This window comes from Neofelis nebulosa, chromosome 9, assembly GCF_028018385.1.
Source record: "Neofelis nebulosa isolate mNeoNeb1 chromosome 9, mNeoNeb1.pri, whole genome shotgun sequence".
Taxonomy (NCBI): domain Eukaryota; kingdom Metazoa; phylum Chordata; class Mammalia; order Carnivora; family Felidae; genus Neofelis; species Neofelis nebulosa.
Window position 1 is genome coordinate 112,044,523 of NC_080790.1, and position 16,280 is coordinate 112,060,802.

The following is a 16,280-nucleotide window of genomic DNA, read 5'->3' on the forward strand; positions in this document are numbered from 1 at the left end:
GTATAGGACCACACAGCTAGATCTAGAGGCTAGACTGATCAATTCTTAATTCACTAATCTTCTGAAGGAAACTAGGAGAAGAATGGTGAGGGATGAGGGACAACTCTAAATCTCAATTCTCCCTCCACCACTCCCCCTGCCATTACCCCCACTTCTTTCTGGTGTCATTCAGTCTTTATATTGACAAATGCTTCTGCCTGGAAGCTTCTGGTTCCAGTTCTCTCAACATCAGCCAGGTCTCAGCTTAAATGAAACATGCTGAAATTAAATTATGGTAGGACCATTCTCTATACCCTCCCCACTCTAAATATTCACTACCATAGCAACCTTTTCGTTGTTTTCACAGAACTTGACTGTATATACATCCATCTGTCATTTAATCAAGATTCTGTGCTCAAATGTAGATCAAAGACCATGTGTGCTCTGCTCACAGAACCTACCCAACACTTGGCAAAGTGTCCCACACGTAAAAGGTATCTCAGGCAGTGGACTAAAGTAGGACTAAAGTCCTATTTAAAAGAATCTCAACCCTTGAAACTGTATTAAAATGATTTAAGAACTTTAGGCAAGGTGAGAAACAAATCTAAATCCTGTCTAGAAAAGGATATCATCCTAAGTCTCAAAATACTTTTACAATTTAAAAAATACAGTGTCTGGTCCATGAGGAAATAACACGATAATCAGTAGAAGACAGATGAGAACAGTACCACAGCATTAAGGATTTCAGCTAAGAATCAACGCTATTTAAAAAAAAAAAAAAAAAAAAAAAGGTCAAATAGAAATTCTCAAACTGAGAAAATACAATAGCTGACATAAAGTCTCAACAGATGGATTTAAGAACTGCTGAAGAGAACTGGTGAAATGGAAGGAAGTATCTATGATAAAGGAGAGGGAGGCAAGGGGATAAAAAATACAAAAGGGAAGGTAAAAAAATACAATGAAATGATCTAATCTACAAGTAATTTGAGTCCCAGATAAAAGGAAGAAGAGAAATAAGACAGAAGAAATACTTGAAGGGACAAAGGCTGAAAATTCTCCAAAACTTACAAAAGACATCAAGTCTCAGATTCAAGAAATCCTAAGAACCCCAAGCCAATAAAAGAAATGGAAATCTGTGTCTTTACATACCACAGGATTATTTCTGAAAACAAAGAATTAAAAAAAATTTTTTTAAGCAGTCAGAAAAAAAGACAATGTGGTAGATTGTGAAGATGGCTACAAAAATTCCTACTGATTCTGCACACACATCTTTTATAATGAGAATCTGGCACTCCTATCAAAAGGTGGAGCTTATTTCCCCATCCCTTGAATTTGAGCTGGCCTTGTGACTTGCTTGAACCACCAAAATGCAGCAGAAGTGATGGTATAACTTTCAAGCTGACACCTCAAGAGACCCTGCGCTTCCATTTTGCTCTCTGGAAACACTGCCGCCGGAACATGAAGCAGCCCTGGCTGACCTTTTTACATAGAGCGGGCCAGCAGACAGCCAACACTAACTGCCAAACATGTGCCTGAGACAATCTCAGCCCCCAGACTAACCAGGAGCTGGCTACAGCTGCACAAATGACTCTAGTCAAGACCACACAGGAACCAAAGAGCTAACCCAGCACAGTTTGCTGATTCAAAGAAGAGTAAGCTAATTAGATGGACGCTGTTTTCAGCTACTAAGTTTTAAGGTCTTCTGCAATAGAAAATAGGCAACAATAGAAAATAGATACAGAAATATTTTATTCAGGGAATAATATCAGATTAAATAGCTGATCATAGTACTCCAGCATTGTTAACTTTACATCACAGTATTTAGGCTACAGGTTATCAAGAAGAAAAGTAAACATCATCCAAGGGCCTTACATCTTCTCCTGGGGAAAAGGTTAGTGAGTTTTTGGTTATAGGAAGGATAGTTATCTCATGTTAGGTGGAAGCAAGACCTTGTTACTGTCTTTATTCAGAGATTAAATATGGTTTCACGAGATACATATGTGTGACAAGTTGACATGGGATAGACCTGTGATGATTAATTTTATGTGTCAACTTGGCTAGGCCACATGTTACTCAAATATTAGTCTGATGTTTCTGTGAAGGTATATTTATGAGATATACATTTAAACCAATGGACCTTGCTCTTTCCACCATCTTGGAACCTGTGGAGGCCTCCAGGGAACAGGACTCCCTAAAACAACAAATACGTCCAAGGCCAACTTTGCTGGGTATAAGCAGGGTCTTCAGAACCAGAGGGAGCACACAGCTCTTCTTAAAATTGAAGGTGATTGTGCTCGAGATGAAACTGAATTGTATTTAGGCACGAGATGTTGGGGTTGGCACCCTGCTTCTCCTAGCACTCTAGGGAGGTCAGGGAGCCGTGCAGGCACCCAACGCTGGCAGCTAAGAAGCAGTGACCGGGATGCAAGTTTCGGTGACTTGTGGGATGGTCTTGACCCTGTTTTCGTGTGTTTGTGTGTACAAAGCAAAGAACAACACAGTGACTCCTGGTGGCAAACCAAACAACACCAGAGTAATGTAGGGGAAAAGTAACTCAAGCTCATGGAAACAGTGGCATGATTTGGGCCAAATTCCAAAGCAACCTTCCTGCTAAAGCTATGGGCCACAGAATCTGTGTGATGCTATAACCCTGAAGGATTTAAACTTACTGAAAAGTAAATAAATATAGGTGTAGATTTGTTCTCTTGTATTTTGTTAAAAAAACTAAACTAAACTAGTGGACTCTGAGTAATGCAGACTGGCCTTCATAATATGGGCAGGCTGTATCTAATCAGTTGAAGGCATGAACAGGAGACTGTTCCTCCTCCAAGCCAGAGAAAATTCTCTAACAGACTGGTCTTTGAACTGCAACTTTTTCGAGGCTCCGGCCTGCTGGTGCTTTACTTCAGAAATTTAACCATGATCTATTATTAAGAAACATATTGGGTCACATGGGTGGTTCAGTCAGTTAAGAGTCCAACCCTTGATTTGAGCTGTCGTGATCTCACAGTTAATGAGATGAAGCCCCATGTCGGACACTGCACTGATGGTGCGGAACCTGCTTGGGATTCTCTCTCTCCCTCTCTTTCTACCCCTCCTCTGTTCCCTTTCTCTCTCTCTCAAAAGTAAACATTTTAAAAAAGAGAAACATGTTAATAAAAATCCTCATTAAAATGATGCAAAATACTAAAAAGGCACATGATTACCCTGACCGATGCTAAAACAGCTGCTGGTAAAACTCCTGATTTAAAAAAAAGAAAAAACGCATTTGTTAGAAAAAAAATTTATTGATGGGGTGCCTGGGTGGCTCAGTCAGTTGAGCACCCAACTCTTGATTTCACCTCAGGTTATAATCTCACAATTATGAGACTAAGCTCCCGCACTGGGCTCTGTGCTAGGCATGGAGCCTGCTTGAGATTCTCTTTCTCCCGCTCTCCCTCTGCCCCTCCCCCACCCATTCTCCCTCTCTCTCTCAAAAAAAAACAAAACAAAAACAAAAACAAAAAACCCCAAAAAACCAAAAAAATTTATTGAGCATTTACTATGTGTCAGGCCCTGTTCCTGGCACTAGCAATGACACATTAACAAGCAAAACCTAACTAAATCCCTACCTTCATGAAACTTACAGTCTAAGAACAAAAAAATGACATTCAACAAATCACCTCATGGACAAATGTGACTAGTATTAGGAGAAGAATTATAGGACTCCAAGAGCCTATAAAAAGAAAACCTGACCTAGTAAGAAAGCTCAGTCAAGGCCTCCCTGACGCACTGATTCCTTGAACTGGAATGTGAAGAATGAACAGGAGTTAAACAGGAAAGGAGGACAGGAGACTCAATTCTAGCTAGTAGTCTCAGCAATGGTGGGAGCAGGGCCTGAAAGAGGCCACTGTATCTGGAGCATGAAGAGCATGGTACCAGAGAAGGTTGGGAGATGTATGTGGAGCAGGACCATGTAAGGATGATTTTTCTTTTTTTTTCTTTTTTTTTTTTTTAATTTTTTTTTTAACATTTATTTATTTTTGAGACAGAGAGAGACATAGCATGAACGGGGGAGGGGCAGAGAGAGAGGGAGACACAGAATCTGAAACAGGCTCCAGGCTCTGAGCTGGCAGCACAGAGCCCGACGCGGGGCTCGAACTCACAGACTGCAAGATCGTGACCTGAGCTGAAGTCGGATGCTCAACCGACTGAGCCATCCAGGCGCCCCTTTTTTTTTTTTTTTAACATTTATTTATTTTTGAGACAGAGAGAGACAGAAGGGATGATTTTTCTTTGTCCTGCAAGCATTCAGAAGCCTCTGGAGAGTACAAGCACGAGAGAATGAACACTTTGGCTAGGGACAGAGGACAGAGGACAGGATCTAAGTAGCCCAGTTAGAAGGTTAGGCTATCGGCAGAGATGTAAAAGCATTCCAAGTAGGCACTATAGGACTTGACAGTGGTGAATCTGCTCTTGAGGTGAGGGAGAGAGAGCTGTCGAGTGCTACTCCTCTTAGGTTTCTACTTTACCTAGCAGGTGGCACTCAAAGAGTCAGGGAAGAGAGGAAAAGAACCATATTTGTGAGGGGAAGTTCTCAGGAATCTCAAAATCAGAAACAAAATAACCTTTCAGCTGGAAAGATTATCTTAGCCTAATGGTCAATAACATACTGAAAAGCAGGATGCGCTGAAATAAGAAAATAGGAAAAGCATGTTGGCTATCACCACTTTGATTTCCTGATCTTCCAAGGGCTGGCATATGGTCTCTGTAGCAACTACTCAACTCTGTTGCTGTCCCATGAAAGCAGCCATGGACAATATGGAATATGACTGTGTTCCAGTAAAACTTTATATATGATACTGAAATCTGAATGTAATATAACTTGTATTTGATATAGTTTGCATATATTATTCTTCTTTTGAGGTTTTTCCCAACCATTCAAAAATGTAAAACCATTTTGAGCTCGTATGTCATACACAAAAAAGACAGTAGGCTGAATATGGGAGGCAGGCCCTAGTTTGACTTTTGTTCTAGAAGTTCTAGCTAAGGGGATGAGAAAACAAAATGAGATGTAATCTTTAGGGAAAATCCTCCCAAAATTTAATTGTAGGTGAAAGACTATGTACTTAGAAAAAAAAAAAAAAAGATAAAAGATTGTGTTCTTAGAAAAAAACTAATGTTCCTTAACTAAAGTTCGTATTTTAAAACTGAAATGGGGTTTTCTAGGTCTTCTAGAGTATGCGTATTCTACCCTATTTCAACATAAACATACCCTAATTACAACAACAACAAAACAAAACAGACAAAATTCAAGAAAGAACGGACAGAAGATCCTGAAAAGTGGAAAAAAGAAGGTGGACTGGCTAGGTCCCATGGACCAAGGGACTGACCGACCAAGCAGAAAGTTTCCTAGTTTTTGTTTGATTTGGTTTGGTTTGACTTCTGCTATGTCCTAGTTTGAGCTCTGGAGAGGCCTACAACCTGCAAACAGTAATGAGCACAATCAAAAAAGTGCCAAGACTGCTTTCTCTAGACAAAGGATCAGGAAAAGGGCAGCTCAGGCAAGATAAAAACATTCTGACCATATATGTCCCACTCCAGGCAAACAACAACCAAAAAAGTGGCACCCCTCCCTCCCCTCACCTCACTGTGGCCCAGAAACTGTGAGCAGAGTTCTGTCTTCCAATCCTGCATTAATGAGGCAGCACTTTTTCTCCTTCCCCATGGTGCAGCTGTGAAGAATATGGGTAGAGCCAGGTAGTCTATCTCCACCCTGGCATAGTGAAACGGAGTTCCAACTCCAGCCCAACTAGAGAGTAGGGGGGAGGATCATGGTGAAGAGGGAGTTAGGGAAACAAATTTTCTAAATATGTGTACAAAATACTAGTCATACCTCTGAGTGACCTATGTGTAAAAATGACCAGAAACAACACAGCAAAAAGTTTCAGAACTAAACACTGGTCTAAAACAATACCCAGAGGCACCTGGGTGGCTCAGTCAGTTAAGCATCCAACTTCAGCTCAGGTCATGGTCTCGAGGCTGGTGAGTTCAAGACCCGCATAGGACTCTGTGCTGACAGCTCAGAGCCTGGAGCCTGCTTTGGATTCTGTGTCTCCCTCTCTTTCTGCCCCTCCTCCACTCACATTCTGTCTCTCAAAAATAAACATACACTAAAAAACATTTTTTTAAAAAAACAAACCTCTCTGGTAATGATACAGGAACAGACTAACAAGTAACAGATTCCATATATGATAAAGCATTTCAAATCAGAAAAAGATAAATATTTATTTAATAAACAGTACTAGGAAAACTACTAAACTGGTGTACCTGGGTGGCTCAGTCGGTTGAGCATCCGACTTCAGCTAAGGTCATGATCTTGCAGTTTTCGAGTTCGAACCTCACATCAGGCTCACTGCTGTCAGAATGGAGCCCTCTTTGGATCCTCTGTCCCTCTTTCTCTCTGCCCCTCCCCCACTTGTGCTCACTCGCTCTCTCAAAAATAAACATTAAAAAAACCACTACTAAACTGATTGAGCAAAAAGTAAATTAGCTCATTTCATGCAATATTCCAAAATGGTTTAAAGTTCTAAGTATAAATAGGGCACTGGGTGGCTCAGTGGGTTAAGCATCCAACTTCTATTCAGATCATGATCTCACAGTTCATGAGTTTGAGCCCCATGTCGGACTCTGTGCTGACAGCTCAGAGCCTGGATCCTGCTTCAGATTCTGTGTCTCCCTCTCTCTCTGCCCCTCCCCCATTCACACTCTGTGTGTGTGTGTGTGTGTGTGTGTGTGTGTGTGTGTGTGTGTGTCTAATAAACAAACATTTAAAAAGTTTTAATTTTAAGTATAAAGTACAATACTATGTATGTAGTTTATACTAAACACCTTGAAGAAGGCATTTGTAAATATTTGTCTGTTCTTGAGGTGTAGTAACACTTTCCAAAACACAAAAAAACAAAAATTGAGTAACTTCAAATATATAACATGTTTAAGCTTCTATACATTAACAAAACATCATAAACAAAATTTAAATCAAAATACTATGAAAAGCATTTTCAAAATGTTACAGGCTGGGGCGCCTGGGTGGCTCAGTCAGTTAAGCATCCGACTTCAGCTCATGTCATGATCTCCTGGTTCATGAGTTCGAGCCAGGCATCGGGCTCTGTGCTGACACCTCAGAGCCTGGAGCCGGCTTCAGATTCTGGGTCTCCCTCTCTCCCTGCCCCTCCCCCACTCGTGCTCTGTCTCTCTCTCCTCCAAAATAAACATTAAAAAAAAAATGTTATAGGCAAAGGGCTAAATAACCTTTTTAAAGTGTTTACAAATCAGTAAGTACAAACACATCCATGGAAGGGTGAACAAAAAGCATGAACAGACAATTCATACACAAGTGAAAAAAATTCATCTTTAAATGGGGAAAAAAGAGCACTGGGTGTTGTATGGAAACCAATTTGACAATAAATTTCATATATTGAAAAAAAAAATAAAAAAATAAATGGGAAAAAAGGCAATTAAAGTGGTTTTTTTTTCACCTCTCAAACTGGCACATACTCATAAAAGTGAGAACATTTAAGTATCTACTCTACTCATCCAGCATTTAGTCTATAATGCTATGTTGCTATATGATAATTTAGTTTATACATATATGTATATATATAATATATATATATATATTATATATATATATATATTATATATATATAAAATCTCTCTCCTCCAGGCAGGAATTTTCTTACTTTGTTGTTTTCCCAACACCTAAAATAAAAACCAACACATAATAGGCATCCAAACTGTTGGTTAATGATATTAATGAAAATTATAAAAGCCTCTGAATCATTGAGGAGAAGAGTGAATAAGAGTACATTTCTGTTACAGACTGAATGTGTTCCCCTCCCAAATTCTCATGTTGAAGCTCTTAATCCCCAATTCGATTTTGGAGATAGGGCCTTCAGGAGGTAACTGGGGTTAGATTAGATCATGGGGTGAGGCTCTTGTGGAAGGATTAGTGGCCTTATAAGAAGAGGAAGAACGATCTCTCTCTCTCTCTCCTCTCACCCCTCCCCTGCCCCCCACACACCAAAGAAAGGCCATGGGAGGTCACAGCAAGAAATCAGGTGTCTGCAACCCAAGGAGAGTATTCTCACCAGACGCCAATCCTGTTAACACCTTGGTCTTGGACTGCCAGTTCTCCAAAAACTGTGAGAAATAAATTTTAGTTGTTTAAGCCATCCAGTCTATGGTCTTTTGTTATGGCAGCCTAAATGGAGTAAGACAATCTCCATCCCATAATACTTTAATCTACAAAAAAGTGCCATCTTGATTTATGGATTATCCACACCATGTGGTTTCACCATTCCTATCTCAGGCTGCCAACCACAGCTCAAAAGTATCACACTCAGGGTCTCAGTGCTATGCAGAAAACATCCTTTGTCAGTTTCTAGCACAGTAGCTCAAAGCTTCCTCTGGACAGATGGCTTTAGTGACAAGAGGACATCACCCTCCCTTCTCTACAGAGCCTCTATTCTCTGTTTGGACTAGAAGAAGAGATTCCCTCATCCTTTCAAAGACTATTAATCTCCGTGTCCCTGATTCCATTTCAGATCTTTCACCTTACATTATTATGCCTTTCCTTCTGGTACCTTCAAACCTTCCTCTCCAGCTCTCACTTTCCTCTGTTTTACAAATAGGCACAGATGTTCCAAACAGATTTTTTAAAATGTAAACACAGGAGTGCGTGGGTGGCTCAGTCAGTTAAGTGTCTAACTGGTGATTTTGGCTCAGGGCATGATCTCACCGTTTGTGGAATGAAGCCCCATGTTGGACTCAACGTGAGGAGCCTGCTTGGGTGTCTCTCTCTCTCTCTCTCTCTCTGCCCCTCCCCACTCATGCACTCCCGAGCACATGTGCCTTCTCTCTCTCAAAATAAACTTAAAAAAAAGAAAAGAAACAAAATGCAAACACAATAACTTACCCCATTTAACCCTGCAGCCTCCTGTTTTCCCTTCTTTCCTCATACCACCAACTTGGGTAAGATGTACTTTGCTTTTCTTTCCTCACTTTCCACCTCTCCTTAATGCCCTCATTGTGTTCTTCAAGCCTTCACTCTCAAGTCTACAAATAAATTCTTCAAATCCAATTTTTTCCCCAGAGTTTTCATCCTCTTTAACTTGCACTTGACATGTGATAGTAGTTATCTCCTTTCTCAAAAGTTTCTCAGGTTCTTGGTTCTCTGGACACAATGACAACTAAATTTTAGCTCCCACAGCTTTTGTTCCTCTACTACTCACACACAGGTATTTTATTTGAGTCCCAATTACAGGCAAGGCGTTGCATTAAATATTAGGGATACAGAAAGAAAAAGCCAAAGTTCTTATCCTTCATTTTCCAGTTCAGCCACTCACTTAGCAAACTTTCGTTGAAAAGCCAGTAGGTGATGGGTTTAAAAAGCCAATTACTGGGGCGCCTGGGTGGCTCAGTCGGTTAAGCGGCCGACTTCAGCTCAGGTCACGATCTCGCTGTCCGTGAGTTCGAGCCCCGCATCGGGCTCTGGGCTGATGGCTCAGAGCCTGGAGCCTGCTTCCGATTCTGTGTCTCCCTCTCTCTGCCCCTCCCCCATTCGTGCTCTGTCTCTCTCTGTCTCAAAAATAAATAAAACGTAAAAAAAAATTTTTTTTTAAAAAAAGAAAGCCAATTATTTTAAACTTACATTAGAATTTTGAAGGTTTTGGGGTAAGTTTAAAGTTGAACTACCTGTCCCTGTCTTCAGGGGAAAAAAAAAAAAAGACTTGTCCTTGCCTTCAATGAGCTCCTGGCTCATAGGCAAATATCTTCTTTTGTGTCCCCATCATACACTATATACTTCTTGAGAGCAGAATCCAAGTCTACTTCACTAAGACTCCAAAAGCAGTCATACTCATCAAATGCCCAATACATGCAAGGAACAAAGAACTAACAGTGCTCAGGTTAGTGATATACAATATTTTTGATCATACATGAGAAATTAAGGAAGCAATTATTTCCTTAGAGAAGCAACAGGGTAGAGTGACACAAACTTAGCTGTGTGTCCCTACTACAGCCTGGTATTTAACTTTTGAGTTTTCATTCCATCTTTAAAACAGGACTCTCTCCCACCAATATCAGAGGATTGCTGTGAGGACTATAAACTAATATACGTAATATACACGTAAATATATCTATATGTAACAACGTATAACCTCTATCACTGAGTCTAGTATACAGCAGGCACTATCCAAGTTTCCCTCTTCATGTGCTCCTTACTTATCTTTGTATTCACTAACCCTTTACCAGGACCAAAACGATGACTGGTATTCAATTACACATTTCTTATGTAATTGATTTCTAGGACTCAGATCAAGCCATCACCTTAATGTGCACCTTCAAGATGAGGAATTCAAGTTCCATATAAATAAGTATCACAAACCCATATTCTAATAGTTTACACTTAAACATTTTCCCTAAGAAATATTCTATATGTTCCTTGAGCCTCAAACTTTGCACCTGTAATGACAAGGATGAACTGGTAACACACCTATATCGGTAGTAACAGCTCACTCAGTCCCTCTTTTCCACAGCCACTATGGAATGTAAGAAGGAGCTGAGGGCTCACTCTGGGGCTCCTTCTGCCATAAACTAGAAACCTTCTATTATTAGTGACATTGAGCTTCTTCTCATGTGACTGTTGGGCCATCTGTGTGTCTTACTTGGAAAATGTCTCTTCAGGTCCTCTACTCATTTTTTTTTTTTTTTTTAATAGACTCCCTACCCTACATGGGGCTCGAACTCATGACCCTGAGATTGAGAGTCATATGCTCTACTGACTGAGCCAGCCAGGTGCCCCTCCTCTGCCCATTTTTAAATCAGGTTGTTTTTTTGAGGTTGAGTTGTATAAGTTCTTTATGTATCTTGGGTATTAACGCCTTACTGAATATATCGCTTGCAAATATCTTCTCCCATTCAGTTAATTGTTGATGGTTTCCTTTGCTGTGCAGCTTTTTACTTTGGTGTAGTCCCATTTAATCTTTCATTCTTAAAAAAGAAAGAACAGGCAAGTATCACCTGACCAAGATAAACAAACAGGAAAATAAAATGACTGGAGGAAATAGGGATAATTAAAAACAAAAACAAAAATTCTAAAAACTATCTTCAGAGATAAAACAAAAACTGAATGCAATTATTTTTTTTTAATTTGAGAGAGAGAGAGAGAGAGAGAGTGAGCAAGCAGGCAGGAGAGAGGGGCAAAGGGAGAGAGAGAGATAATCCCAAGCAGGCTCCACACTCAGAGTGGAGCTGGACACAGAGCTCAATCCCATGACCCTGGGATCATGACCTGAGCTGAAATCAAGTCAGATGCTCACCTGACTTAGCCATCCAGGTGCTCCTGAATGCATTTTTAAATATCAGGACAAGAATCAGTTCTAAAAAAAATTTTTTAATACACTGAAAAAAAAAAAAATCAATAGAAAGACTGAGAGATAAAATCATGACAGTCTCCCAGAAAAGAGAAGCTAAGGCACAGAAAACAAGAGTGAATAGATAAGAACATTACAGAACAATCTGAGAGGCCCAATATTAGAAAGTTTCTGACAAAAAGAAAAAAATGGAGGGGAGAATATTATCTAAGAAGATAACTTCATTAAATGTGAAAATACTGGTTTTCAGATTAAGGGGGCCCACCAAGTATATCACTATGAAAGTATAAAATACATGGAATATAAAAGATAAGCTTCCAGAGATGGGAGAAAATTAATTTCCTACAGGAAACAAAAATGAGGCTAAATTTCTACATCTCATAAGCAACAATGAATGTCAGAAAAAACAGAGCAATGACTTCAAAACTCTGAGGGAAAAGAATCTGCAATCCAGAATTCTATACCCAATCAAATCATCACTCAAACATGAGGGAAGAGCTGACATCAGAAAGTATCAAAGTCAGGGGCGCCTGGGTGGCGCAGTCGGTTAAGCGTCTGACTTCAGCCAGGTCACGATCTCGCGGTCCGTGAGTTCGAGCCCCGCGTCAGGCTCTGGGCTGATGGCTCGGAGCCTGGAGCCTGTTTCCGATTCTGTGTCTCCCTCTCTCTCTGCCCCTCCCCCGTTCATGCTCTGTCTCTCTCTGTCCCAAAAAAAAAAAAAAAAAAGAAAGTATCAAAGTTTATCTGCCATGTACCCCTTCTCTCAAGAAGTAGCTTGAGAATGAACTATAGCAAAATTTTAAAAAGGGGGGCAGGCGGGAAGATGGAAACCAAAGATCAGTGGAGTGGGTCCAACTCAAAAATGTGGTAAGGAAAATTTCAAGAATGCAGTTGTGCAGATGGCTTAAAAAAAAAAAAAAAAAAAAAAAAAAAAAACGGGCGCCTGGGTGGCGCAGTCGGTTAAGCGTCCGACTTCAGCCAGGTCACAATCTCGCGGTCCGTGAGTTCGAGCCCCGCGTCAGGCTCTGGGCTGATGGCTCGGAGCCTGGAGCCTGCTTCCGATTCTGTGTCTCCCTCTCTCTCTGCCCCTCCCCCGTTCATGCTCTGTCTCTCTCTGTCCCAAAAATAAAAAAATAAAAAAAAAAAAACGTTGGAAAAAAAAAAAACAAAAACAATGAGTATAAATGAAAAGGGTCTTCACAGACTAGAATGTGTATGACTAAGATAGGGAAAAGTGAAATAAAAATTCAGACAAGAAAAAAAGGAAATTAGAATCACCAAGAAAAAAACTGTATAAGAAAGTCTAAATATGAAATAAAAATATGACTGGAAATAACTGATAGTTTCAAAAACAGAATTAACTTTTTATTCATTTTCTCCTTTCAATTGCCCAGGGTCCACAACATAAACCTACAGGGAAAAACATTATAAACCCAGAAAACAATGCTTGGCCTGACACTGAATAATATTACTTACCTATAGTAATGTAAATGCTACACGCACGCGCGCGCGCACACACACACACAGAGGAATATTATTCAGCCATAAAAAAGAATGAAGTTTTCCATTTACAATGACATGGGATGGAGCTACAGAGTATAATGCTAAGTGAAATAAGTCAGAGAAAGACAAATACCTTATGATTTCACTTATATGTGGAAGTTTTAAAACAAAACAAACAAGCAAAGGAAAAAGAGACAAACCAAGAAACACTCTTAACTATAGAGAACAAACTGATGGTTATCAGAGCAGCAGGGGGTGGGGGAAATAGGTGGCAAGGAGGAAGGAGTATACTTGTCATGATGAGCACTGGGAGATGTATGGAATTGTTGAATCACTGTATCATACACCTCAAACTAATACAACACTGCATGTTAACTATACTGGAAGGAAGGAAGGAAGGAAGGAAGGAAGGAAGGAAGGAAGGAAGGAAGGAAGGAAGGAAGGAAGGAAGGAAGGAAGGAAAGAAAGAAAGAAAGAAAGAAAGAAAGAAAGAAAGAAAGAAAGAAAGAAAGAAAAAGATAAAAAGGAAGTGCTAGTGAGGATATTGAAAAATCAGAACCCTTGGGCACTGCTGATGGGATTGTAAAATGGTGCAGCCACTGTGTAAAACAGTAGGGTGGTTCCTCAAAAAAACAAAAAAAAAACAAAAAAAAAACCACACAAAAAACAAAAAACAAAACAAAACAAAACAAAAACTGAACATTAAATTACCATCTGATCTAGCAATTCCACTTCTAAGTACCTACCCCCCAAGAACTGAAAGCAAAGACTTGAACAGATATTTGTATACCAATATATATTGCAGCACTATTCACAGCAGCCAAAAGGTGAAGACAACTCAAATGTCCACTGAAGGATGAATGAATGAATGAATGAAATGTTATATATGCATACAACAGAATATTATTCAGCTTTAAAAAGGAAGTTGGGGCCCCTGGGTAACTCAGTTGGTTGGACATCCAACTCTTGGTTTCGGCTCAGGTCATGATCTCACAATTCTCGAGTTCAAGCCCCATGCCAGGCTCTGCACCAACAGTGCAGAACCTCTTGAGATATTCTCTCTCCCTCTCTCTCCCTGCTGTGTGCTTTCTCTCTCGAAAAGAATAAACTTAAAAAAAAAAAATTTTTTTTTTCTTTAAAAAAATAGTAAAATTCTGATACATGCTGCAACATGGGATGAACCTTGAAGACAGTATACTAATTAGTGGTTAATTAATGGTCAGTTAAGCATCAGACTTTGGCTCAGGTCATGATCTCGCGGTCTGTGAGTTCGAGACCCGCAGTGGGCTCTGTGCTGACAGCTCAGAGCCTGGAGCCTGCTTCAGATTCTGTGTCTCCCTCTCTCTCTGTTCCTCCCTTGCTTGTGCTCTGTCTCTCTCTCTCTCAGAAATAAAGATTTAAAAAAAAAAAAAAAAAAACCAGACACCAAAAAGACAAATATTGTATACTTCCACTTACATGAGGTACCTAAAGTAATCAAATTCATAGAGATAGAGAGTAGAAAGAATGGTGATTGCCAGAGGTTAGGGGAAGGGAGAAATGGGATTTAGTGTGTCATGGGTTAGAGTTTCAGTTGGGGGAAGATGAAAAAGTTCTGGAGGTGGATGGTGGTGATGGGTGCACAACGATGTGAATGTACTTAATGCCAATGAATTGTACACTTAAAAATGATGAAAACGGTAAATTTTATGTTATGTATATTTTACCAAAAACAGGGGAAAAAAGAAAAAGAAATAAGTATACAAACACAATAACATAAACCTTTTCAGTGCTGCCGAGGCTCTCTCGTACCCTCCTCTAGTCATAACCTCCCACTTCCTGCTAAAGGAACTAGTCTGACTTCCATCATATCTCATCTTCCGGTAACTAAACATCTACTTTGTGTCTGGCTTCTTTCACTAAACATTCTATCTCTGAGATTCATCCATGTTGGTATGTGTATTGGTAGTTTGTTCCTTTCTATTGCTGAAAAAAATTCCATTGTATGAATATATCACTACTTATATTTATCTATTCACCTATTTCTGGACATTTGATCACTTCCATTTTTTAGCTATTACAAACAAAGCTTTCATATCTCAAAGGCAAATATGTAGGAATGGGACTCCTGCATCACTGGATAGATGTCTGTTTAGCTTTGCAGAAAATGCCCAACAGTTTTCCAAAGCTGTAGTGCTGATTTACACTCCCACTTAAAACTTGGAGCAACGGGAATGTTGAATAATAAAAATCCATTTTTCCCTTATTAATACACGTTACTCAATGCTACACATAAGACAGAGTATTGCACTCTTTGCCTCAATGCATCGGTTCTTCAACAAGGATGCCATGTGGATTACTTGTACTCTACCCACAGAAACTTTAATTCAATAAGGGCAAGATGGCAGGGCAAAGACTTCGGTCATTTGTAAAAAACCATCTCTTTAAGTGATTCAAATTCATGACCAGTTTGAGAGCCACCCTCTCAAAGGATGGTAATTATAATGCTTTTAATCACACAAAAATAAGCTAGTCATACAGCTTAGAAATAAAATGGAGTGGGAGAGAACCAGATTTTAGCTTTATTTTGTGAGGGCACTAACTCGGGTGACAAAGCTCCTCACCACTCTGGTTTTATTTCTCTTACCTTAGTTACTTGAACTGCATCATCCATCACCACTCATTGGAATTCCATAAATACCTTTTTGTTTTTTTGGTGTGCCACCTGCAACTAGCAAAGAAAAAAAAAAAAAAAACACCTTTAGAAAGACAAAACAGTCCTATTTAAACCTCTGCATTGTTCCCAGGGAGAGGAATACACTCTAACTAGGTGTCTCGTAGGGCTGCGTTGAACCCTGCAGGAGCCACAGGACAAAGCTCCATCTTAAACAGTTCAGATTACTGAAGAGCTCATGAGAACTGAATTCAATGAGAAATCAGGTCCTTCCAGGGAAGGCAGGAGCATTTCTCCCTTATCCCCAAACTATGACTTTTCTACTGCACTGTCCTTCTAGGGAACATCTGGCAATGACTGAAAATACTTTTTGACTGTTCTGTTTGGGTTTTGTTTGTTTGTCTGTCTGTTTTTAAGTACCCCAGGTAATTCCAATGTGCAGCCAGGGCTGAGAACCACTTCTCCATCCACTTTTCTGGATCTCATCCTTTTTTCTCCATCTATCTCCAGCCTTAGTTCTTTTCAGAACCCTAGATCTATGTATACCCTTGTTAGTCAATGTACACAGACAGTGAGACTTTCTAATCACTGTCTGACTGAATAAAATCAATTGGAAGAGCCAATTCCTTGATATAGCAGAACTTCCTACTCCAAAGATGGAAAACAAAACCTTGTGGCAAATTAAAGGGACACTGCCATGATTTCATTTCCTACTGTTAATAGAGTCACTG

The 16,280-nt window shown here is 39.8% G+C and overlaps 1 protein-coding gene across 3 annotated transcripts in view; it reads right to left on the reverse strand.

Annotated features, from left to right (window-relative positions):
- The window catches only part of PTPRA (protein tyrosine phosphatase receptor type A), a 164,016-nt gene that overhangs the window by 101,506 nt on the left and 46,230 nt on the right, over positions 1-16,280 (reverse strand). The window contains exon 2 of one of the 3 annotated variants that reach the window (XM_058685052.1): positions 15,523-15,600. The exons of 1 other annotated variant lie outside the window; for it this stretch is intronic. In XM_058685052.1, coding sequence (XP_058541035.1) covers positions 15,523-15,549 — 27 coding nt within the window. In that variant the 5' untranslated portion in view covers positions 15,550-15,600. Of the gene's footprint in view, positions 1-15,522; positions 15,607-16,280 lie in introns of all 3 variants that reach the window. One more of the 3 variants, XM_058685051.1, reaches the window with a different exon arrangement.